The sequence below is a fragment of the Aplidium turbinatum genome, chromosome 1 (assembly GCF_918807975.1).
Source record: "Aplidium turbinatum chromosome 1, kaAplTurb1.1, whole genome shotgun sequence".
Lineage (NCBI taxonomy): Eukaryota > Metazoa > Chordata > Ascidiacea > Aplousobranchia > Polyclinidae > Aplidium > Aplidium turbinatum.
Genome location: NC_137472.1, coordinates 51,997,242 through 52,019,899, shown reverse-complemented (window position 1 = coordinate 52,019,899; position 22,658 = coordinate 51,997,242). Strand labels below are relative to the sequence as shown.

Here is a 22,658-nt window from a genome sequence, read left to right as displayed (position 1 = left end):
ACTCAACCGGAACGATGGAAATCCATTATCGATACCGAACGAAAGCTTGTAAATCTATGTTGGTCTCCACTGCTTCGAATTCATGTTTAATGTTGGAAGTTTTTACGTAATTTAGCGTGGAAAGTAACCGCTTATGCATCTTTTGGCCAAACTTTAACCCTATCTGTAGCGACAAGGGTTTTTATGAGGACGCCCCACTCTAGTAGTGAAATATTTCACAGAAGGAAATAAGCTAGAAATGTGAAATTTCTTGACTTTTAGTTTTTATTCTTTGCGAATTTTCTAAACCTACACTGATCATTTTTCTACCTTGCAGCCCTTCACAATAAGCATTTCATCTCAGGTGGCTAGACATTTTCGTGCAATGCTAGATATAGCCTATATAATTTAATGTTAGTGCAGTAGACTATAAATGTTAGTGCAATTACTTTAAAATGTAAAATCGCTAAAAAACGCCTCATATTTATGAGCAAAAGTAATTTTTTGTTTATTTTAGCATTACTCTATGTTATAGTTCAAAAATTTCAATTTTGTATTTTGAAGCTATTTTCGGAAAAGTAGAATAAAAACTGAGTTTCTGACGTTTTTTTTATCTCAAACATTTGATTTCAATAAAGTTGTTGGGTAAAAATTTAATTTCTATTCGCACAATACACATGGCTATTATTTTGTAAAATATTTTAGCTCTATGATTTTTATAGCTCCCATTATTAGCGATTAATTAGCACGGGGTTAACATAGCCATGACGTGCTTTCCGCGTACAAAAACAGCTCGTATTAAGATAGGGTTAACATCATGTGTATACTGTATTTTATTTTTTCTTGTGATCAACCGCACTGCAATAGGCTATATAACTTTGTAAGTTTTATGTTGTATGTTATCAGGGACGTGCAGTCAGGGGAGGCAGGTGAGGCAGTGCCTCACCTGCCAACATCTGGCAAAGCAAAATTTATATCAAAGATATGGTTATCACAGAATAAATATTATTTGTTAAAAAGTAGTAAATATTGCACGTTTTTTAGGTGCTTTTATTTGTGTGAATTGCTGTAGTCGTGCCCCCTTTCCCTCAAATTTTACGTTTCTACACCCAAACTGTGCTTTAATTTTTTCTGTTTCTGTGGCGGTATTCATATCGAGCGTTCACGTGGTCAAAATCGTTGAAATACGCGAGGAGAGGCAACGCCAAGCCTTGCCTCACTTCAGATCAGAAAACTTCCATACACTGCATTATGCGTGCCTTTTTCTTTCGCAAAGTCGCCCAGCAATCATCATAAACGATTTAGCTACGATTTGAGGCTTGCCTCAAGTGTGACGTCACAGCTATGAAACCTTTTTCGTCAAGCTGGAATGCCCGCATAGTACGTGGTATGTGACTTCTTGCAGTGTAAACTGTAAAGGATTGTTTCTTATAAAATTTAACTAAAAAATGGAGGAAGATTTAGTATCAAATTTGAGAGATTTAAAAAAAATAAACTTTCAATCCAAAGTTGAAGTCTGAAGTTGAAGTAAAGGAAGACCGGTTCTAAATTTATAAGGTTTGCATCAGACCACTGAACAAAAAAAAATAACTCGCAACTTTCAAAGAGATTGCTGCTCAAAAAAGAAGTGGCTGTGTGGCTATGCTTTAAAAATTGCCTTTTCTGCTTTCCCTGTCTCTTGTTTTCAATATCTAGTGATCAGGCGCGGATCTAGGGTTTGTTTTTTGGGGGGGAGGCCAGAAAGTTTGAAAATGAATTAAAAATAAAGAAAAAGATAAAACAGATATGAACAATCAGTGGCATAGCCAGGAATTGGGGGTTTTGACGTCCGGCGGGCGAAGCCCGATGGCGTGTTCGCCAAAGGCGACACCCAGCGGCGGGGGGTTGGAGGGCCCCCCCATAAAATTTTGAAAAATTACTTTGAATTTGGTGCATTCTGAGAGCATTTTCAACAAAAATATGGGTATAAATATTCCTGTAAAATGGTGCTGTCCGGTGGAAAAGCAAAAGGATAAGATCATGTTTTCTTCGGCATTTTTTCGGTAATAAAGCTAAGTCTCTAAGTTTTCTTGTTGCTAATTCCTAGCTGAGATGGTTGAATGTTTGGTATTGGCAAAACTCGCTCTTTTAATGCAGTTTCGCTTAAAATTAGGCATACATTGTTTTAGAGATATGGAGACTGAAAGCATCATTCTCAATATCGTGACGTCATACGCGTGCCAAAGGGAGGGTGGTAACCCTGTTGGACTAATATCAGCTGTTTAGAAGCATATCAAACCATTCAACAATTTCTCACAAAATTTCGGGGGGGGGGGGGGGGGGGGCCGGGCCCCGTGTGTGTTTAGAAAGTAAAAGATATTTTGTGAACGAAACCGATTTTTCCATGGTTTGGTCATTTGAAGTGTGTTTAAAATACCTAGGCCTATATGCTTTGGCTCTTTTTTGGGCTACTTGCAAAAAAATGGTTTGTTTTTGGGATTGGTTTGAAACGTATTTTTGGCTGGGTAATTTTGTGGAATCTGGCAACACTACAAGGTTTGCTTCTTTAAATGTAGCAAACCTCGCAAACCTCACAAGGTTTGTACATTTGTACAATTACCTAGTGATGGTAACTACTATCTAGGCTATGACTTTTTATAAGGTCTGTGCATTTGTCAATTGATAGTTATGAGGTTTTCTCAGTGGGCGTCTTTAAATGTCGCGAACTCCGATTTCCTCGCAAAGCTTGAGAAGGTTTCTGCATTTGAAAGCCTACCGCAATAGGTTTTCATAGTTGTTCCAGACAATTGTTCACCTAATCAAACGTCATATAAAAACCGTTCAAGTCTACTGAATATTACGTCATGGAAGTTGCTAGAAAATGTGCCAAACTTGCACCATCGTTCATAAGACTTGTGTCAAACCTGTTTAAACCTGTTTCAGTTTGAAACCTGTTTAAACATGAAACATTGGATCACCAGCTTTGAACACCTGTTTTGAATTGCGTGACAATGTTTTTCACTATTGCGTCACAGTACTGCATATGTGAGTTTGAGATATTGATATCTATTCTGGTCATTCGTGAAATGGTTGCTTGAGAGTTAGTCGCACATTTAACTGTTTGCTTAGTGCTTGCTAGCTGGACAAAAATTCCGTCTTTATCTAAGTAGTTTGTATTGTAGTGACAGTTTTTAGAGGTGTACGGCGTTGCATCCTGATTTCGATAGCCGCGGGCTAATTTTACAGGAATACACTTTTTGAATAGACGTTTCAAGGAGTGTTTCTTTTTCGGTCATTACATACAGACGAACGGATTCGGGAATCTTACGTTACAATTTTCCCACGAAGAGATTATGGTTTACCGCTGTGACCAATAGTCTCCCTAAAGAAGATAGATTTAGACTAGCAGCAAGTAATGGTAAGGTTGTTTGTAGTCTAGGCCTATCTATTTTATGCAAACTATGAACAGTTGAAAACCTCATCGGCCATCAATTGTAGAAACCTTTCTCAAGATTTGCGAGGTTTGCTACATTTAAAGAAGCAAACCTTGTAGAGTTGCCAGATTCCACAAAATTACCCAGCCAAAAACACGTTTCAAACCATTCTTTTGCAAGTAGCACAAAAAGGAGCCAAAGCATATAGGTATTTTAAACACACTTCAAATGACCAAAACTTTTGGAAAAACCGGTTTCGTTTACAAAATATTCCTTACATTCTAAACACGCACAAAAACTTGTCATTAGGAACTTCTTCCTTTTGTGTCACACGGCGTAGCCCAGGAACTATGGTCACCTGCAAAAGTTAAGTTTTATTTATCGTCTGCAGCCCGGTTTTTAGAGAACCACTGATTAGTGAACTCACTCTACCATGGTCTAAGAGATTAAGTACTGATTCACGAATGTCTGACTACCAAATATTGCGTTAATATTACTTTTCAACATCTCACAAATGTTGATCGCAAAGGCATTGCTTTAAACGTATTTGTATTAAAACTAACCATAACCAACAAAGCAGAGATTTTGATATCCTTTTACTGATAAAAATAAGACATCAACGCTAAACAAATAACATATTCAAAAAGGTTTTAAAAAACATGCACCCGATAAATAAAGCGCCAAGAAATCAAAAAAAAAATACAATTAAAAAAAATACTATCTGGCAACCTTGTGGTTTGCGAGGTTTGCTAGGTTTGCTTCGTTTGCGAGGTTTGCTAGGTTTGCTTCGTTTGCGAGGTTTGCTAGGTTTGAGCACCTTGTAGAGAAAAAGCAGTTACAGCCCTCAATTAAACTGTGTTTTTTGTAAAGTGCATTTGAGCAAATTGATAGTAAACGTTGTCAGGTGGTACGCAATCAGTTAAACAGGGGTCGGCAACTTACGGCTCGCAGGCCTCATCCATTCTGTTGTCTATAACCTTTTTTTTTCAGAAAATTAGCAAAGGATCAAAGTTTTAAAAATGTTAAATCATACTTTTTGCAAGTTAATTCAAAGAAAAACATACACATGCTTATCTCATAAATTTGGAATTTACTTTGCTTATTCTGGAGTCATAATTATCCTATATTCAATGTTTCATTTTGGAGAAGTAAGTCTTGATGTTTTATACGGTACTCTTGTTTATTATATGGTATACAATCAACTTTTTTTGTGTTTAAGTTAGCTTTTTCACATCTTAACACTATGGTAATTTCTATTCATTTAAAATGTATCATTGTTTTTGATGTGTGCATTTTATTTTATAGGAATTATTGGAATGGAGCCGCTACCAGTATGAAGTTACATTTACAATGTATCATGATAACATTGTATCCCGTTCCTTTCAACATAGACTGTGTTCTGAAGTGCCTATTGATGTTGTGTACACTTGGGTAAATGGGTCATGCCCAGTTTTATTGGCGGAACTAAATAAGTTTAAACAGTCTTCAAACTTTAACTCTAGTAGTGAGAAAGAAAGCAGTCATATACCATGCAATTTTGATAATTGTCTGCTTCTTCCGTTAGTAATAGCAAGACCATTGCTTAGTGATAGCCAAACTCAAGATTTACAAAAAGAATTTGAAGTTCAATCAACTTTTCAATTAAATTTTGACAACACTGTCTTTGGGGATACAGTAGGAAATATTTCTGTGTTACGGTAAGTCAGTTTTAAATTTACTTGCAAATAATTTGAGCATTAATTAAACTCAGCACAATTCCTATAGGCACCCAAACAGGAAACAGAATGCCAGTTAACAAAATATGGATTTAAATGAGCTGACTTGTGTTAAAGTGTTCAATGAGTAGTTGCTAGGAATAAATCATTTGTTCTCCTTTTGAATGATTGAATTGCTATTGGATTGATGACAGTAGGCTAAAGCTCTTTTGTATTTTAACAATGGCACCGAGGTAATATGTCATCAAAAAATGTATGCTCTAGAATTTAAATTTATAGTCTGAAAGTTGCAAAGTAGTGTTGTGATACAAATATAACAATTGGTTCAATAATTAAAAAGACAGAAAAGTTATTTAAAACAGGACAATCTATTAGCAACATTGATGGTTTCTACCATGGCTACCTAGAGACACAACCTGTGTTGCTACATTCTGAAAAGTTTGCCAACTCTTAATAACTGTGTAAATGAAATTTTCTAAACGTAATACTTTAATGTCTTTACTGGGTTTTTTTTTTCAGGTCACAAAATGGGTTTTTACTTCAACTGGCTTTGAAAAAGGGGTCTGCTACTATTCGGTGAGTCCGATTCGGTGAGAGCCTTTTTCAGTGAGAGCCCTATTTGGTGATTTTGGAAAATTATTGGGTACCGTAGCCTAATTATCATTGCCGCTTTTACATCATTTTAACATCACTAAACGTTGAAATAAGACCCTAACCCTTAACTCTTAACCCCTAACCCTATAACGGCAATGATAATTAGGCTACGGTAACCAATAATTTAAAAAAAAATCACCGAATAGGGCTCTCACCGAATAGGGAACTCCCCGAATTGGACTCACCGAAATGGGCCATTCCGTGAAAAAGAAGCATAATTTAATTTAGAAACTTTCAATCAGGTGATTAATCGCTTGCTAACAGTCTGATTGAACGTTTTTAACTTGCTTTTTCTCATTTTGTACTATTTCACCAAGGCAGCAAAAAGTTTTTATATCATCATGAATTAGAAAAGTAAAAAAATCTTAGAAAATTTCAAATACCAGTAGGCAAAAGCAGACTTAGCGATAGTCAAAATGTGACGAACCAGGCCTCATGACAAATCTCATCTCCAGGTAGCCATTATTTTACCCTAACCCTTTTTTATATTTTAGCATTGTTTTTTTTGGCATAAACTATTTTAAAACTTTGAATTTCAGATTTCATAGCTTGGAGAAAGCTCGTAACTTTAAAACAGACAACAATTCTTTCAATTCCACATTTTCCTGGTTTCATGTGACCAGTGATGCTTCAGCCCCACAGTCTCAACGGCTATCTCAAGCACTTCTACTGAGACCTATACCAGATGACATCAAGACTGATTCACAATTTATGGACCAAATTCCAGCCATGTTAAAAGAAAAGCTTGACTGGATACATTTTAGCAGTGAAAAAGGCATTGTTTTACTGTGGTTAAATGGTGAGTGCATGTTTTTATTATTTATAACTAATTTAAGACAAGATCTTAGTAAGTTGGTCTTCAACAGTGAAACATCATGCTACGACTTCTTGAATTCTTTACTACACATGGAAACTTCAGCAATACTAAATAATAACTGTAACAAATGTGTACGTTTACAACTTGCTTTGAAGTTGGCAAGCATGTAATATACTTGGATTCACGACTTTATGCCGCAGTCTGAATGATGCAATCAACTCTTGCGTCATTTGTGTCTTGCGGTTTAGGGGTCACGTGATTGAATTTGTGTTATTTCTATAGCGGCGTTAAGTCCTGTATCAGTAATACTTACGGTACAGATTTACTGCATGTATAATTGTATATATACAATTATTAACATTGTATGATACAATCTTGTCAGAAGCATTTTGTGCAGTCCAACTGATGCTTTAATGTAGTTAACTAAAAAAATTTCTTTCACAAACTTTGCAAAAACTTTGTACTTCATTGTCACCTATTCAATTTCACTTTTTCTAGTTAATCCAGTTGAAAAATCATTTATGTTATTGTTAAATCATTTCTTGGGTATTTTAGTTTAAATTTGTAACAGTCAAAAATAGACAATATAGTTTGTGAGCTTCAAAGGTTCAACAGCAAGCTTGTGAAGTTTGATTATAACCCGATGATGCACATTGCACAGGTGCACACATTACATACAATGAAAATGACTGGTAGATAGAATTTTGTTCAAAAGAGATATATGTTTGTTGTTGACATGTTATTTCAACTTTTTTAATATTTGCCAATACTCTGCGCTGACATAAGAATTAAGTTGAAAATGATTCAAAAATGTGTTTTGACAGTATATAATTAAGAACTTTTTTGACTTCCTGGGTCCATTAGCACTTTTTAAATCAACACTTTCGCTGTTAATTTTACTTCTTACCTTACAACGCTTGTGCTCTAAATAAATACAAATGATTATGCCATTGTACACAAAAGTTTTGTTTCTGCAACCAAACGACATTTCAGACCGATCTGTCGTTGATGATTTCGTGGACGGGAAAGCAAATTCTTCATTAAAGTTTGGAATAAAATTCAATGACAAGTCGGTATCTGTTCATTCTGCATACTTTGTCAACATAGTCTACACTTCGGGGGATTCCGACATCGTCTCAAGGAGCAGATTCGAGGATAATGAAGAGCTACGGTGAGTCTCCAACTTCCCAGCAGTTCCACTCGGTCAGCAACCACACAACTGAGTCATCTTCAATAATGAATTTGTTCCTCATCGTGTATCACCAGCCTTGGTATTGCACTGGTGCACGCACGTAGCTCAGCGCATTATTCACTCTCTAGCTCTATTGTTGATGCAAAATATTCTTGGGAGTTATATGCAGAACATGACTCAAACCATAGCGACCATATACACAGGCCTTGTCAACGTGCGAACCTGCAATGATGACTGTTTTTGTTGTGATGGTTAGAAATATAAATAAACTTAACTTATGAACCATTGTTATTTAATTTTGAATCTAAATTCTAGAATCTAGACCAAATGTATTTTAATCCCTTTTTAATGGTGTTATTACATAGCCATTGAGCATGTTGATTGTTGATTCTTTCATTTTTTCAGTCTTTACTGCTATGTGACTTATTTTCCTCTTGGGTTCAGGTATTCCCTTCGTTCGATAGAGAAGTTTGCCCCATGGGTCCACCACATTTACGTTGTAACAAACGGACAAATTCCGTATTGGTTAAACATGGACTCACCACATTTAACTTTGGTAAGAACAAAGTTCGTAAGGCATCTACAAACAAATGGTGTTGTGTTGTGAATTTGAAGAATCCAATAGTTGAAATTTTTATACACATTCAATTGGGGTCTGCTACTATTCGGTGAGTTCCTAACCTCTAACCCCTAACCCTAAAACGGCAATGATAATTAGGCTACGGTACCCGATAATTTAAAAAAAAAATTGAAAAAATCCCCCGTTAAGGGATCGGACTCACCGAATTGGACTCACCTAATCGGACTCACCGAAACGGGCCATTCCGTTCAATTGTGTAGGCAAGACCGTATGTTGAATTAAAACAAAGCAATTAAATCGCAGTTTTCAAAGAAAAACTTGTAAATAACGGACAATACGTTGCATTGACAGGTGACCCACGAAGAAATATTTGTTAATAAAAGCCATCTTCCTACGTTTAGTTCCCCAGCAATCGAGGCACACCTTCACAGGATTCCTGGTTTGTCGGATAAATTTATCTACTTCAATGACGACGTGATGTTCGCCAAAGAGGTGATGCCTTAGTTTTGCTTTGTGCATCTTTAAAATAGATCGTTGATTCAATTGCAAGAGTTTTTAGCTTTTAGTCCTACGTGTCCAGTGTACGATTTATTGCCCTAAGGAGACCTTAAGGTTGAAACAGTGACGTCCTCTTCAGTTATATAAGTGAAAAAATGTATCATTTCATCACGTATATTATATATACGGTGCATTATTGGCGTTTTGTTTCATTAACACGATTTCTTAATACAGAGATTTTTAAACTTTGACTGCATTTATAAATTACACCCTGAGCATACCTTTTCATTGCTGTAGTATGTACAGGATAATCCTAGCGTCATCTACCAATCGAAGCATCACGTTTTTTCTTGAAGTCACGTAATGACTTGAAATGCAGCGCAGAACATTGTGTTTGTGACTCCATGCCTAGTTAAAGTGGCGAGGCATGGTACATTAATGATGATCAATTCATTTCAAACTATCGCAAAGGGAACCACTCGCTGCTATTGACACAAAGCCCATTCGGACCTTTCTAGCTAGCGAATGAGTCGTTGCTTTCATTGCAAAAAAATGCAAAAAAAATTCTCAGGTTGAGAATGAGAGATATGCTTATTTTTTTCCTTCTAGGTTTGGCCAGAAGACTTCTACACTCATTCATCCGGACAGAAAGTTTATTTAACATGGCCAGTTCCAAACTGCGCCGAAGGTTGTGCGCCATCTTGGATAACTGACGGCTACTGCGATGCAGCCTGTAACGTTTCCGAATGCAACTGGGACGGAGGAGATTGTACCGGTAAAAACCTGTTTTATCTAAAGAGATTTGGGTGTTTATTAAACAACATGGCTCGCACACACATTTTAATGTCATGTGATTTGTCACGGCCGCTTTATCGCGAGCTTGTTTAACGTCAGCAGAATATTAGACTGTATTGGGTGTTGTCAAGCAATTGTTTTGTTACGCCATATGACCATTGACCAAATTTCAAGTTTGTAGTGGAATTTAGACAGATGTTTTTCGATAATTTTGGAAAAGCAGTGATGTTTTTTCGAAGGCATTGAAATGTAGAGATTGAAAGGTAAAAACTATGCATCTATAGACTTTACAGTCTTGTTATATCGCACTGATTATCATGAAAGTTGAGTAATCAGATTTTAAAAGCGAATACATACATAAGTTGAAGTCAAATTGCAAATTCTCTGTAATGTAGATCGTGTGTTTTACAGTGTGCATTTTTACTGGTGATGTTTTATGGCTTGCACACTGAAAACAAAAGATTAAAAATAAAAAATTGAAATTGAATGCATCATGTTCAAAAGTGGTGGGAAAAATTAAGGGCTAGTTGATCTAACCTTAGGTCTTCAGCATTTCTTTCACCACATAGAGGTATTCTAAAACCAAATTTAAAATTTTCGGTCTTCGTAGCATGTTATATTTGTTGTTATTTTGCTAGTTATATCTACAAATATCACAAAAATATCTTTGCTTATACAGGAAGCAATATTAAAGCTGGTGTTGGTATGAATAGTAATGTTGGCGGAGGTGGACTGTGGCAGAACTCATGGCAGAATTCATTCACGCACTATTGCAAACCCGGGTGCTCCAATACTTGGCTGGCTGACAAGTTTTGTGATCAGGTACTGTACTGTATGTCGATGCAAACATCATCAGGCTAAGTTGGCAAAGGTCGACTTGTTAAATCTGTAACAAGAGATTACGATTTTAATAACTGTGTTAAGAAAACTGAACATTTTTGAGTCGTTTAAATTTCAAGTGAGTTTGAACTTCATCAAACAGAAAAAAATTCATTTACACTAAAAAAATGATCTCTTGAATCAACAGCGGTATTAGCTGGAATAAACAACATTTAATTGAATTGGAACTGTCAAAAATCAGCCGTAAAGTGAATGAACAATATATAATAGGCTCGGTGGCTTAGTGGTTAGTTAGTGCGTCCGCCGCTGAATCGGTAGGCATGGGTTCGATACCCTGTCGGCTCATACCAAAGACTTTTTAAAAAATGGTACTGAATCTAATTCCTGCTTGGCACTGAGCAGTGGAATGGATTCGGGCAATAATGTACTCAGTTGTGCCTAGTCTATACGGCTGCATTGATACTGTCTGCTTTGTAAAGCGCTGTGGAGCAAAAAGCAAGTGTTGTTATTGTTATTATAATAGTCTTTTTCCTCAGGCATGCAATGCATATGAATGCGGATTTGATGCTGGAGATTGCGGTCTTAGCGAATACAACAAAATCTTCAAATTGGCCTCGAATTTAACGAATGGCACTACGTACGCTTTACCGCCAGGAAAACATGTTGGATACGTCGAGATATCTGAGGTACACATCACAGGTGTATTTAGCTTTGCGTTGATTATTGTTTCCTGCTTGAATAAGGATACAAAAAATCGTGTGATTTACTGTACTGTCTTTATTTGATGATCTAAATAAATAAAAAACTGGGTGCGTAAAAATTAGTGTGAATGCAAAGGAATTTATTTTCACACGTGTGAAAATAAATTCCTTGGCATTACAAGACATGTAACCGAGTCGTTCATATCTTGACACCTGTCAGAAGATACTTTATTTTCTTGATCATTAGAAAGAATTTATACTTTGCGGTGCTTGCAAAACATTTCTTGTTTCTTGTGGAAGAAATATTATTTGTTGCAGATCTTTATAAAACTGTTTGCTTGCATTTGTTGGTTTGAACCAGTCAGAACCAGTTTGCAGTTTCAACGTTGGTGTTTATTCACACCTCTACAATACATATAAACTTTGTTTCGTTTTCACTTAGACTTTGTAAATTGCTTTGTCATTATTTACAGACTTTCGGCAAAGTGACGTCAGCTAATTATGAAAAGAACGACCACTTGAGAACGGCTGCTGTTTCTAATAAATATCACGTTATAACTTTGGTCTTTGACGTAAACGCCAACAGAACAGTGGTAAGTTTGTGCAGCATTGCAATAGTTGAATTTGGTAGGTCTCCATTCTTGTATCTCGTTAACTTTCAACATTATATTGAGCTTGTAACCGCAGTCCTACAGCTACAATTCACTGGGCTGTTTGCATCTTTTGCATTGTACTTTGTACATTGCACCTGTTGATAAAAATGTACTTTTTTTTTCTTAACACAAAAAGTTAACTTCATTCTGTTTGTTTATTACAATGATATTTTGTCCATCGTCGATTAAAAGCTGACTTTCTTGTTTGCAGGCGAAGTTCAATATCACTGGCTCTCCATCAAATAAGTCACGAACAAATGATGACATAGAAAAGATAATATCGGTACAATTTCAAGTGAAAGCCTTTCCAAGCTCCAACGAAACTACAAATGTCACTGAAGACGACACTGAAGTGAAAGTGGAGGACGAAAAAACCAAACTGGAAACAGTCTCCTCCAAGGATCTTCTTCCGGAGATTGTCATCGTGGATGTCCCAGAGGATATGAAGCGGCCTAGTATCAAACGAGACAAAAAACGCACCGATGTTGAGATCCCTTTCTCGATTGATCAAGTAAACATAACGGACCTTCCAAAACAGATACAAAACCAACTAGAGATCATTAAAAATGAGTTCGAAGAAGAAATTTTAACAAGGGCAGGATACAAACTGAAAGTCTTCCAACTGCTGAAATCTCATTTGAAAGAACCGCGCTTGCTCAGCCAAGAAAATACCCTCAGCCAAGAAAATGCTCAACCAAGAAAGTTACGGCTAAAGGGCGACAGAGGCTTGGTGAAAAGGGAGGAAGATGCTGCAAAGAAACCTGACGACAGTCTTCAACAGAGCTTAAAAGAAAACGCTCATTCTCACAAGAAAGGAGACCCTGGTTCTGACGTCAAACGCGTCGTTGCGAGTCATCCTCTTCTCAAGCTTCGGTGAGAAGGTGTTGTGTTACATAGCCTTGTCGTCTAGGCTGAGTTTTCTCATATGAAAGCACCTTGCTTTTTTATTCACTGCAATTCGTTAAGTCAGCCATAAAACAAGGATCTTTGCGCGCGATATATTTTGTGTGTACCCTATAATTGCTATTTGTTTTTTGATAACTATTATCTGTATCTATTTTGACGAATAAATTTGCGGATATACTGAGTAGTTGTCATGAAGCATTTATGAGCGAAAATGTAAATTATATGTAAACACTATAAAGGTAAAGGTGGGTCCCATACTTGATTCAAGCATCGGGGGATGAGAAGATAAGGTTCTCATTGTACTAAGCTTTCGGCACTAACGAGAGTAGGGTGTAACACCAAAACACTATATGTAACAGCAAATTAAGAATTGCAGTAAGAGAACTATAAAGAATTTTGCAATATGATGACGCAAACTTGTGTTTCAGGAAGAACGTACCTGACGTTCACAAGAAAACATTGGAAACCTTAGTGGATTTTGAGAAGCTTTCTGACACAGAGCAAAGGTACACATATGCAGGATTACTTACCAAAACTGTATTAACTTTCAACGGTCACTTTCAACGGTATATGTTGACATTTGCAAACAATAGATTCAAAACACCGAACAGCTATTTTTTTTCTTTTCCGCAGTCGACTGACGCTATAGTTTACATGATTGTAATTCTTACAACTAGTGAGGATGTCATATCGATAGGTTAGCGAAACGTAAGTGCTCTCTGTATTAGTGAGTGCTCATTCGTGTGCTTATAGCCTAGTAGGACTTTTTCTACAAGAACATCTGTATAAATGGCATCATTGTCTTAGACATGACTTTAGAGAAACGGTCGGCCTTACGCTGTGATATGATTTTCATGCGCTGCATTTTCTGTTCAATATTGTGTTATTGAGATAGCGTTATGACTATGTCTATGTGATTTGAATTTTGCTGGTTACGGGTATTTCCACGAAGTTGAAACAACTGTTTGGCTCTATCACTCGTGCACTGTGCAGATTGGCAGAAGAAAGGGATTGCTCTCTCACTTAGGAATTGGCAACCTGAAGTCATAGAAATTAAGACGAAATGTGCACTTTTGTGCTTAAACTGAGTTTAAAAGTGGACAAAATCTACGTAAAATAATCGATGGTACGGTCGGTTTCTCGGCTTAAGTAACGGTCAAGTTGTAGAAATAAAAAACATAACCCTGCAGAAACAAAGTCAACATAATAAAATCATGGCGACTGTTTTATTGTTGATATCTGGCTGCAATTCTATCATTTATTTTTGGATTTTCGTATCTTATGAAATGAACTGACTACATTGTGGACGATACGTAGTTCTTAGATCAATTGTAACTTTTCACCACTTCCACTCGGTTTATCACAAAACGTGAATGTCCTTTTTATCTCTTGGCCCTCAAGTTGCCACTTTCCTTTTGAATAGTGACCAATGCCCTCTTTTGCCATTCTGAGTGCAGGGATCGTGGAAGTATACCTTCAATCACAAGTTGCCTTCAATCACGTTAAAATAGGAAGTTGTATTTGATTTATATTCATTAGGCCCGCAAACTGGTCTGAAAGCGTTAAAAGGCGGAAGTTGCAGTCATTTGAAACCGACGTAGACACACAGTCTCTCCCTGACGGCTTCCTGCCTTGGGAACGCACGAATGAACGCCATATGGCCAAAGCGCCTGAAGAGAAAGTGGCTAATCAGTGAGTATCATAAGCTTAATCCTGAGTGAAGAAGCGTAAAAGGATACTTTGATTTCATTCGAATTGTAATTATATTGTGTATGTTACATGGCGTAGTATCTATCGCAGAAATGTGGTGTTTTTAGCACTTTACAAAGTAAACAGATTCGTCCAATCACTGAGTGGGCCACTCAAGAACATTATTAACTTTTCCTCAACGCTGAGTGGTAGCTTACCTAGCACTAAAATTTTCATGCCGTTTTACCACATCCTTGATCCTAACCCATTAGGTCAGCAGTGACGTGTCAATGGGTGATTTGTTTTCTCATGACAGATATACCACAACGTTTCGCCGTCGCAAACTTCTCGACACTTTCGGTGATTCGTTACGTTTTGTCAGCAAGCTATTCAACGATAGGTTTGGCTTCACCCAGCGCAAGGTCCCGGCCCACATGCCGCATCTGATTGACAAGTACGATATATTAAAGCTTGATAGGGTAAAGAGAACACAGGACTCGTGATTCAGCGTTTGGAAATCTAAATGTTTTCATATAATTGAATTAATTTCACAGAACCATAAGTTGTGTTGCTGCATTTTGGGCTGTATTCTTTCAATTTCAGATTGATCCTTCTTTATTTTTAATTTTGTCTCTATTTTGGAAGATGGCCTTCTATTGAGAATTCCGAACCATACAGACCTATATATGTGTACAATGGACATAGGTTGCTATGATTCTAACCAATTAGAAACTTGTTAAGTAATTTAGTTTCTGTTTCTCAAGGCACATCATGGCTGAATTGCAGAGCAAGTACACGCATGAATACGATATGACGTCATCGCATCGACTTCGCCACTCGGAAGTAAGTCGCCGTCTTTAGTCTCTCCCTGTCTGATCATTGCTTCTATTTCAGTCAAAACTACGAGGTGGATTGCATGACCGTCTTCCGCAATAATCTTTCTTAGCTAAACTTCAGTTTTCGATAAATCTCACCCAGCCTTCAAAATTGGTCCTTTTTGCATTGATTCAGCGTCTGCCGACGCTGAATCAATGTAAAAAGGACCAATTTTGGTTTCTGGGCATTGACCAACTTCTTATTATTCCTTTTACCTTACATCTCTTTTCCAACACAGGACATGCAGTTTGCGTTTTCATATTTCTACTTCCTGATGAGCGAAGAGAAACCGATTGTCTACTCAGACATATTTGATGAAATGGACACTGACGGGTCCGGGGTTTTATCCGATCGTGAAATAAGGTTACGCTTTGTTATTCACAATATCCTGGTGTCTATTTTTGTACGTGTGATTTGCCTGTCACAACCATTCACGTGAATGGTTGTCAGTCAGTGAAAGCATGCTTTGCTCAATTTTATGTTTGTTCATGGCGACTTCTGTATATACTGCAGGTCGCTATCTTGTCTTTAATTGAAAGCTCAATCGTGTATACTGTATACTTGTATAGCATACTATTACAGTTGACTCACAAAACTACGAGCTAACTATAATAGTATTTTCCGATGCTGTTACGGAAGTATTGTATTAACAAGCAGTTGCCTTGCTTGTTAACTGAACAGCTTGTCAATTGTATTATGCACATAACTCAGACAGCAAAATCCGCCACTTTTACGTGGTTTCAACGCCTGTAGACGTTGAATCAATGTAAAAGTGGCGGATTTGCTATCTGGGAATGCACAGACGATTTGTAGGCTTTGTTTCCGGGATGCGTGTGAGCAGAACCGTTTGCACGAAGAAAAACCGTGTTAGCAAAGAAGAATGTCAGCATTGCTTTTACGTTGATCGCAGGTTGCTGTCAACTCGCTTGTTCGAGCTGCCACTGACGCTACAAGATTTAACTTCAATTGAAGATGCTTTTAAAGCATGCGCCTGGGACTTGTATGGCCCGAAAGAGGTGAGATAAGAAATGACAAAAGCCCAACTAGCGACGCGATTACTTATTAAAACCGTTTTTTTACCATGGGTTTAATCAAATATAATGGCGGCGTTTTCGGCTAAGGGCTATCAAAACTATTACATTGCATGTTATGGATTTCAGAAAATCGTCACATTAATTCCATATTAAAGGGTAAAGAAAAGTTAAAAAATGACGTCATCTGGTGCTTGAACAGCCCTTCAGAATAACTTACCAAAAACGGTTGCAATGCTTGTTGCTTATTGACAATTCTATTGTATATTACAATTTGGGTAGAGAGGTAACTCTTTTGAACCATAAACAGACATAACTCAGCAACAACACTACATTTAACATTATCCTTACCAACAATCCCGTTTGTTGGTAAGGAATCCAAACGTTTTGCCACAAGTTTGTCCAGATTTATTGCCTTGAAGTTTAACGTTAAGATTTTTCCCGTTTATAAAACATTTAAAGCTGGTTATTATTTTCAGTTGAAGTCTAAAACTCCTTTCCGCTTATGTTCAAACGTCGTTTATAAGTTCACTTGCTCGCATGATGCGAGATCGTCATACATTGGTATGACCACGCGACATTTGGTGACTAGAGTGGGAGAGCATTTGAATTTAGCTAATTTTAATAAAAACAGTGCAATTAAAGACCATGTTAGAAACTGCCAATCGTGCTCAAACAATAAACCGTCAATGCAGTCCTTCAAAATTGTTCGTAATTGTTTGTCCGAGTTCGACACCAAGATTCACGAGGCATTGATCATCAAATCTTTAAACCCAGGGCTCAACAAGCAATTATTTGCTGGCGGAGCTTTTTATCTTAACAGTTTTTGATTGAATATTCACATCTTGTGCTTCTCGCATTTTTTTTGTTTGTGCCACTATCTCGTGTTGTGCTTCTGTCAATCTTGCGTAATTTTGCCTGATTCCTTTTCTAAACAATTAATTAATTTTTACTTCTCAAATACTTGACCCGTTGTGCTGTGTAATTTTCAGTTGTCATTTTGTGTGAGCGAGACAGTTTCTTAAATGTTCAGATTTGACCATATTTTTGCTGTGATACTATATGATTATTTAGCATTTCTTTTATTATGTATTTTTTCTTACAGGCTTGAAAAGGGCTGTATGACTAGCCGAAAACGTTCGCTTTTTGTTTTTATAATGTTAAATGTAGTGTTGTTGCTGAGTTATGTCTGTCTATTGTATATTGTTAAATACTGGTTCAAACCGGTTCATTTCGATTTCGTATCTTGCAAGAAACCGCCACATATGGAAGCAATGCATGCAAGTTCAACCTCGGAATATTTAAAGGTTGAGCGTCGTCGGAAACCTTTATATCGATGAAAGATTAAATGGTGTCCTTCGCGTGTATCACACGACCGTAGCCTAATGCATCCCGCGAGCTCTTACTCCATTAGTCTCGGGCAGAACAATTTGATTCCATTTCATGGCAATCCAGTGAATATTGTATTGATTATATATTAAGTGGTTGATGCCACCAAGTTTTCTGTACGAAGTCTTCTAATTGCAATGTTTCTCGGCGATTTTATGTCCAGTTTTTTTATTGTTTTTTTTTTTTTTTTCATTTGTTAAAGGCCATTAAATGTAGGTTTGCCTCTTCAATATATGTCATATTGAATTGTGCTTGCAGAACTTGACCGACAACGGCAATCAAACTGTTCGATCATACACACAACCCACCGGTGGTCTGGTGGATTGGGCTGTGACCGAAAACTACTACGACAAGAACATGCCACTCGTCACTAAAGAGGTCATGCTCAATTGCCCTTTCGTCACACAACTGATCAACAAGACTTTCTCTGGAAGGAAAAAGTACAAATATGAGGTGTGTTCCTAGAGCTCCGTGCTTTTGTGTAGCTTTTTTATCTATAGATCGACAATACTCTAGAAAAGTTTCGTGCATTTGCACTATAATTGGCTATGATGTGCATTTGCACTACTGTATAGTTGGCTATGATATGCATTTGCACTTAAATTTGGATGACGAGAAAGAAATCGGAAAACTTCACTGTGTCAATCTCGGTAACCGGCCCTGCGTCAAAAGCCTCTACAAGTATACGAAACTACCAGGAATAACCTATCAAGGCTTTGTCAGTCCGAGGATAAAGATTCAAAACCAACCAAGCTAGTTTTTATTCAAACAGTGGGGAGTTGTATCCAAAATAAACTTCATGCAACCGCACCATAGAAAATCACTGGGAGAGGTCCCGGCCTCCTACAATACCCACATTGTGCATGCATTGATTTTAAGAAAAAGTAGCCTTCTAAACTAAAATTAATATATTTAAGAGTGGTTTTGTAAATTCACTCAGAGTCATTTTTAATGGTCCGCAGATGTGACAAGAATAATTTGAAAGAGTAGGTAGGTACTAGGTAGCCTATACTGTATTTTCTTCGACAATAACAAATCATCGCAATATAAAGAAAAATGAACACTTCATTTTGATAGAGTTGCAAATGTGAATATTCAGTAACTTGGTCTATCAATCAATTCTCGTGTGCTAGGAGATGAGCCAAGATGAGATCGGTTTCAAAATGATTCGTGATAATGTTTCAACCATTGTCGGTCAGTTGGACGACTTAAGGAAGAACCCGAAGAAATTTGTCTGCCTCAATGATAATATCAATCACGAGCTGGAGTGAGTGGAAAAATATTTGTTTTACTTTTTCGTGTTCATGGACAATGAGTCTGTCTTGCTTTGTGATTCGCATGTAGAATGATAGTTGCAGGATTTGTAAGGCACAAAAACTTGTACGATGAAATTACTTCTACCTTCGGCTGCATGCGAGTGGTGAGAACCTTTGCACGGCACTTGAGAGAGCGTCAGTTCTACACCACTCAAGAGCAAATTTAACTACTGGACGTAAGCCTGGATACGACAAAAACTTCAACCTCTGCTGGATACAGCGACCTCTCAATTAAAAACTTTATGCGTGTTTCGATACTCATATTGTTGGTCGTAGCCAGTTTTAATCCGGTGATGTCCCCGTTACCGAAGATGGCCCCTTCACACCCGGCTCCACTTCTTTTTAAAGCAATGGAGCTGATTCAAGTTTAATTAAAATGACCTAGCTAACACATCGATTAAACCAATTCCGACCCAGACAGCAAAATCAGTCATCTTTCCATTGATTCAACGTCTGCAGACGTTAAATCAACGTAAAAACGACGGATTTTGCTGTATGGGGAGAGATGTTTGACATCAAACATCAAATTTATTGCGGTAACTAGTTATTAAATTTACTAACTTTTCAGAGGTGCTTCAACAATCAAAGCTGTCATTCGTGACTTCTACGAGACAGTCATGCCAAAACAGTCCCAGTTCGAACTTCCATACGATTATAGAAACCGCTTCACGAATGTCAAAGCACTTCGCGAATGGAAGAAAGCTCATGAACGAACGCTGTTCATCATGCACAGTTTGTTAGGGTTTCTTTTCATATGTGTAGTTGTGTCGTTTTTCTGGGAAAGATTGCACAAGTTACGGAGAAAGTATAGGTACGTCTTCAAAAGAAAAACGTTGCTTAAATTTTTCAGCAGCAAGCCCACGCGTAACCCTGTATAAGCCGAGGGTGCTTTTTCGTGTTGGTGTTTAACTATTTTAATCACGTTTTATTAAAGGGTCTAGTTTCCGTGGGTGCTTATTGCATTATTTCATTTTTAGATTTTTCTATTGTGTTTTTACTAGTATGCCCCAATCCTCACACCGTACCCTGTAATTTTGACAACAAAAGGCGAAAAGTTGCGGGATTCCAATAAGGATATTGGGTTTCAAGTGCCCTGTAATCCTTTAACCTGCAATGACTAATAACGCCTCTCATGCCGAACAACTGTCTAAGATATGTAGTTCTTCAAATAGGCAAGTATCTTCTCGAACAATTACAAACCTTCACTACTTGCCATCCTTATTATTCCTTATATGTCATTGAGGAATACGGATACGAAAAAAATGTCATTGATACCATTTTCCTAAGTTCAATTTCAGAATAACTTACACTTTGATTGTTTTGCCGGTACAGTGATGGTTTTCTTTTGTACCGTACGTATTTTCTGCTTGCTGTAACAACCGATCAAGGGAAATTTGACGATTTCCATAAGTCGACCGTGATTTAAGGGGTTCTGATATTGTGGCCCTTCTGACCAGAGTTGCCAGGTGGCCTAAAATTAGATCACCTAACAACCCTGCTTCTGACAACGTGCACTGCGTTTATTTATGACTGAAAACATTATGCAAGTCTGTCTTATGCAAGTACACTATGAATAACTTTTCATCAAACGCTACATATCACATTGTTGGTGGTCACCGTTGGTTGGTCTTCTGCACATATTCCTTTGCAGGGTTGCCAGTTCAGCGATTTTCAAAAAAAAAAAATTTTTAGCAGTCGCGGGTTTTGTTTCAAACCAAACTTCACAAAATATAGCCTATACCATTTCTAGCTGAAAATTTTGATTTTAGTAAGTGCAAACGTTCAAATTTTATCTACTTTTTGCCTTGTTTCAACTTGTAAATGATTGGACTAATTTTTAGTGGCAGTTTGGTTAGAAATATAAAAAATATCTTCCAACCTTGTTCCTAAGTTATCACAAACCTGAGAACCTATTTTATATATTCTGACATTGCACAAGTGAAATTGGGAAACTTTCCAGTGGGCGGTTTAGGCGACCACTGTCATATTGTAAAAGCCCACTGTTTTTTTATGTAAACAATTTTGCTAAAAATATGTCAATTTTTATCGACAAAAATAAGTGATTATGTTTATTTAGGATCTGGTTTGATGAAAGCAGTGACTCATTCGTTTTTTAACCCGCGAAATTTAACCCGGGTAGCGATTTTTTTAACCCGGGGTAGCGAATTTTTTTTCCCACGAGATTTCTGTCTCATTTGCATATTTTGGTAAAAGTTTGTATTAAAACCGTGTGAATGCAACATTTTCTCGTTGGCACGGTTTGTTCAGTGGTTTCATCCTCTGCCTAGTGTTCGTGACAACGAGGGTTCGACGTCGACGTCAAACTTTTTTTTTTCTTTAAATTAATTTTTGCGGTGCACAAGAGCTTTTCAAAAAAAGTGGGGTTAGGGAAAGCTTATATTTTATTATCATTGCACAATTTCATTGGCAAATAGTTATTTCGCAATCTGAATCAACCAATCTCTCAAAACACTTTCGGAAAATCTTACTTTTTAGAGTGACTAGAATCAATGAGACAGAAAGCTCGTGGGAAAAAAATTTCGCTTTCGCGGGTAGGCCTAACTATTTGCAAATTTTATGTACGTATCATTACGTGTATAAATATTTGACAATGACTTCATTGGTATGGCTTTGGCCCAATCAAATATCACTGTTTTGTTGTTCACCGAGACAAGTAGCCACCACTGAGGCGATCAGTGGCATTTGTACATTCCCATTGAGGGGGCCTCTACAGTGCAATCTATCCTGTCAACAGAGAAATTTTATTTTTGTCGCCAAAGAATCATGTCGTGCTGACCACCACATAAACCAAGTGGCGTGCCACGGAGGACCAATGTACCGTACTTATATTGTGGAGGCAATTGCTGTACTTTTGAATGATGTTTTGAAAGTTTCTGTTCTCAGCCGCCTCTCTTCTGCACCCCAAAACTAATTTACCTCCGGGGTTGACAAATTGTTTCTAGCTTTAACTTGCGACTGGGATATCGCAATTGTTTTGTTTCATTTGTGATAAAAACGAAATACGTGGGGTGAGCTAGCTGCTTGTTTTAAAATTGTTACCGTAGTACGTATCCCTTAAACCTTTGTGCAATATCTGGTACCAGCTACCACAGCTCAGTAGTTCACCATTATGGAGCAATGTATCATTGATCATGTATTCTGTTACGTTACGTCTTTATTTTTACGCTACCTTGATTTCTTGCTGTTGCGTTTATTTGCCAAATAGTGGCGGTTACATTGAACTGATTACAATGACCTAACAAATCACAAAGTCTGCTTTCAGTCAAAGTAGCCTAAATCAGCTTTCCTCTAGGAAAGTCAAGTTTAATCGATACTGGTAATTTTCAGGCAAGTTAGAATGATGTAAGCCGGCCTATGCTGTATATTACTGTGTTACATCGGCCGTAGGCTACTAGGATCAGAAAAGTTTTATTTGAATTTTGAAACCTAGCAAGCAAACCGTCTGTTTGAAGTGGTAAACACTGAGTTCTCCGTCAACTTATTGTATTTAGTACAGGTACTGCAATTTACAAAAACACGTAGATGCATCTATAACACTTCCATTTATCTTTAAGTAGATTGCCGTATTCATCCGTTTGGCAGTCACGATATAC

The 22,658-nt window shown here is 37.3% G+C and overlaps 1 protein-coding gene across 1 annotated transcript; it reads left to right on the top strand.

Annotated features, from left to right (window-relative positions):
* Positions 1-4,406: 4,406 nt before the first annotated feature.
* Positions 4,407-22,305, top strand: LOC145771518 (N-acetylglucosamine-1-phosphotransferase subunits alpha/beta-like). Its single transcript, XM_082583217.1, has 20 exons — positions 4,407-4,540; positions 4,698-5,089; positions 6,301-6,560; positions 7,572-7,749; positions 8,215-8,326; positions 8,702-8,842; positions 9,458-9,623; positions 10,323-10,465; positions 11,020-11,169; positions 11,658-11,777; positions 12,049-12,710; positions 13,172-13,249; positions 14,283-14,435; positions 14,749-14,886; positions 15,197-15,275; positions 15,547-15,671; positions 16,219-16,324; positions 17,987-18,181; positions 18,862-18,995; positions 19,613-22,305. Exons 1-20 carry the CDS (start codon positions 4,412-4,414, stop codon positions 19,920-19,922), a joined length of 3,771 nt encoding a protein of 1,256 aa, XP_082439343.1. The 5' UTR covers positions 4,407-4,411; the 3' UTR covers positions 19,923-22,305.
* The last annotated feature ends 353 nt before the right edge of the window (positions 22,306-22,658 follow it).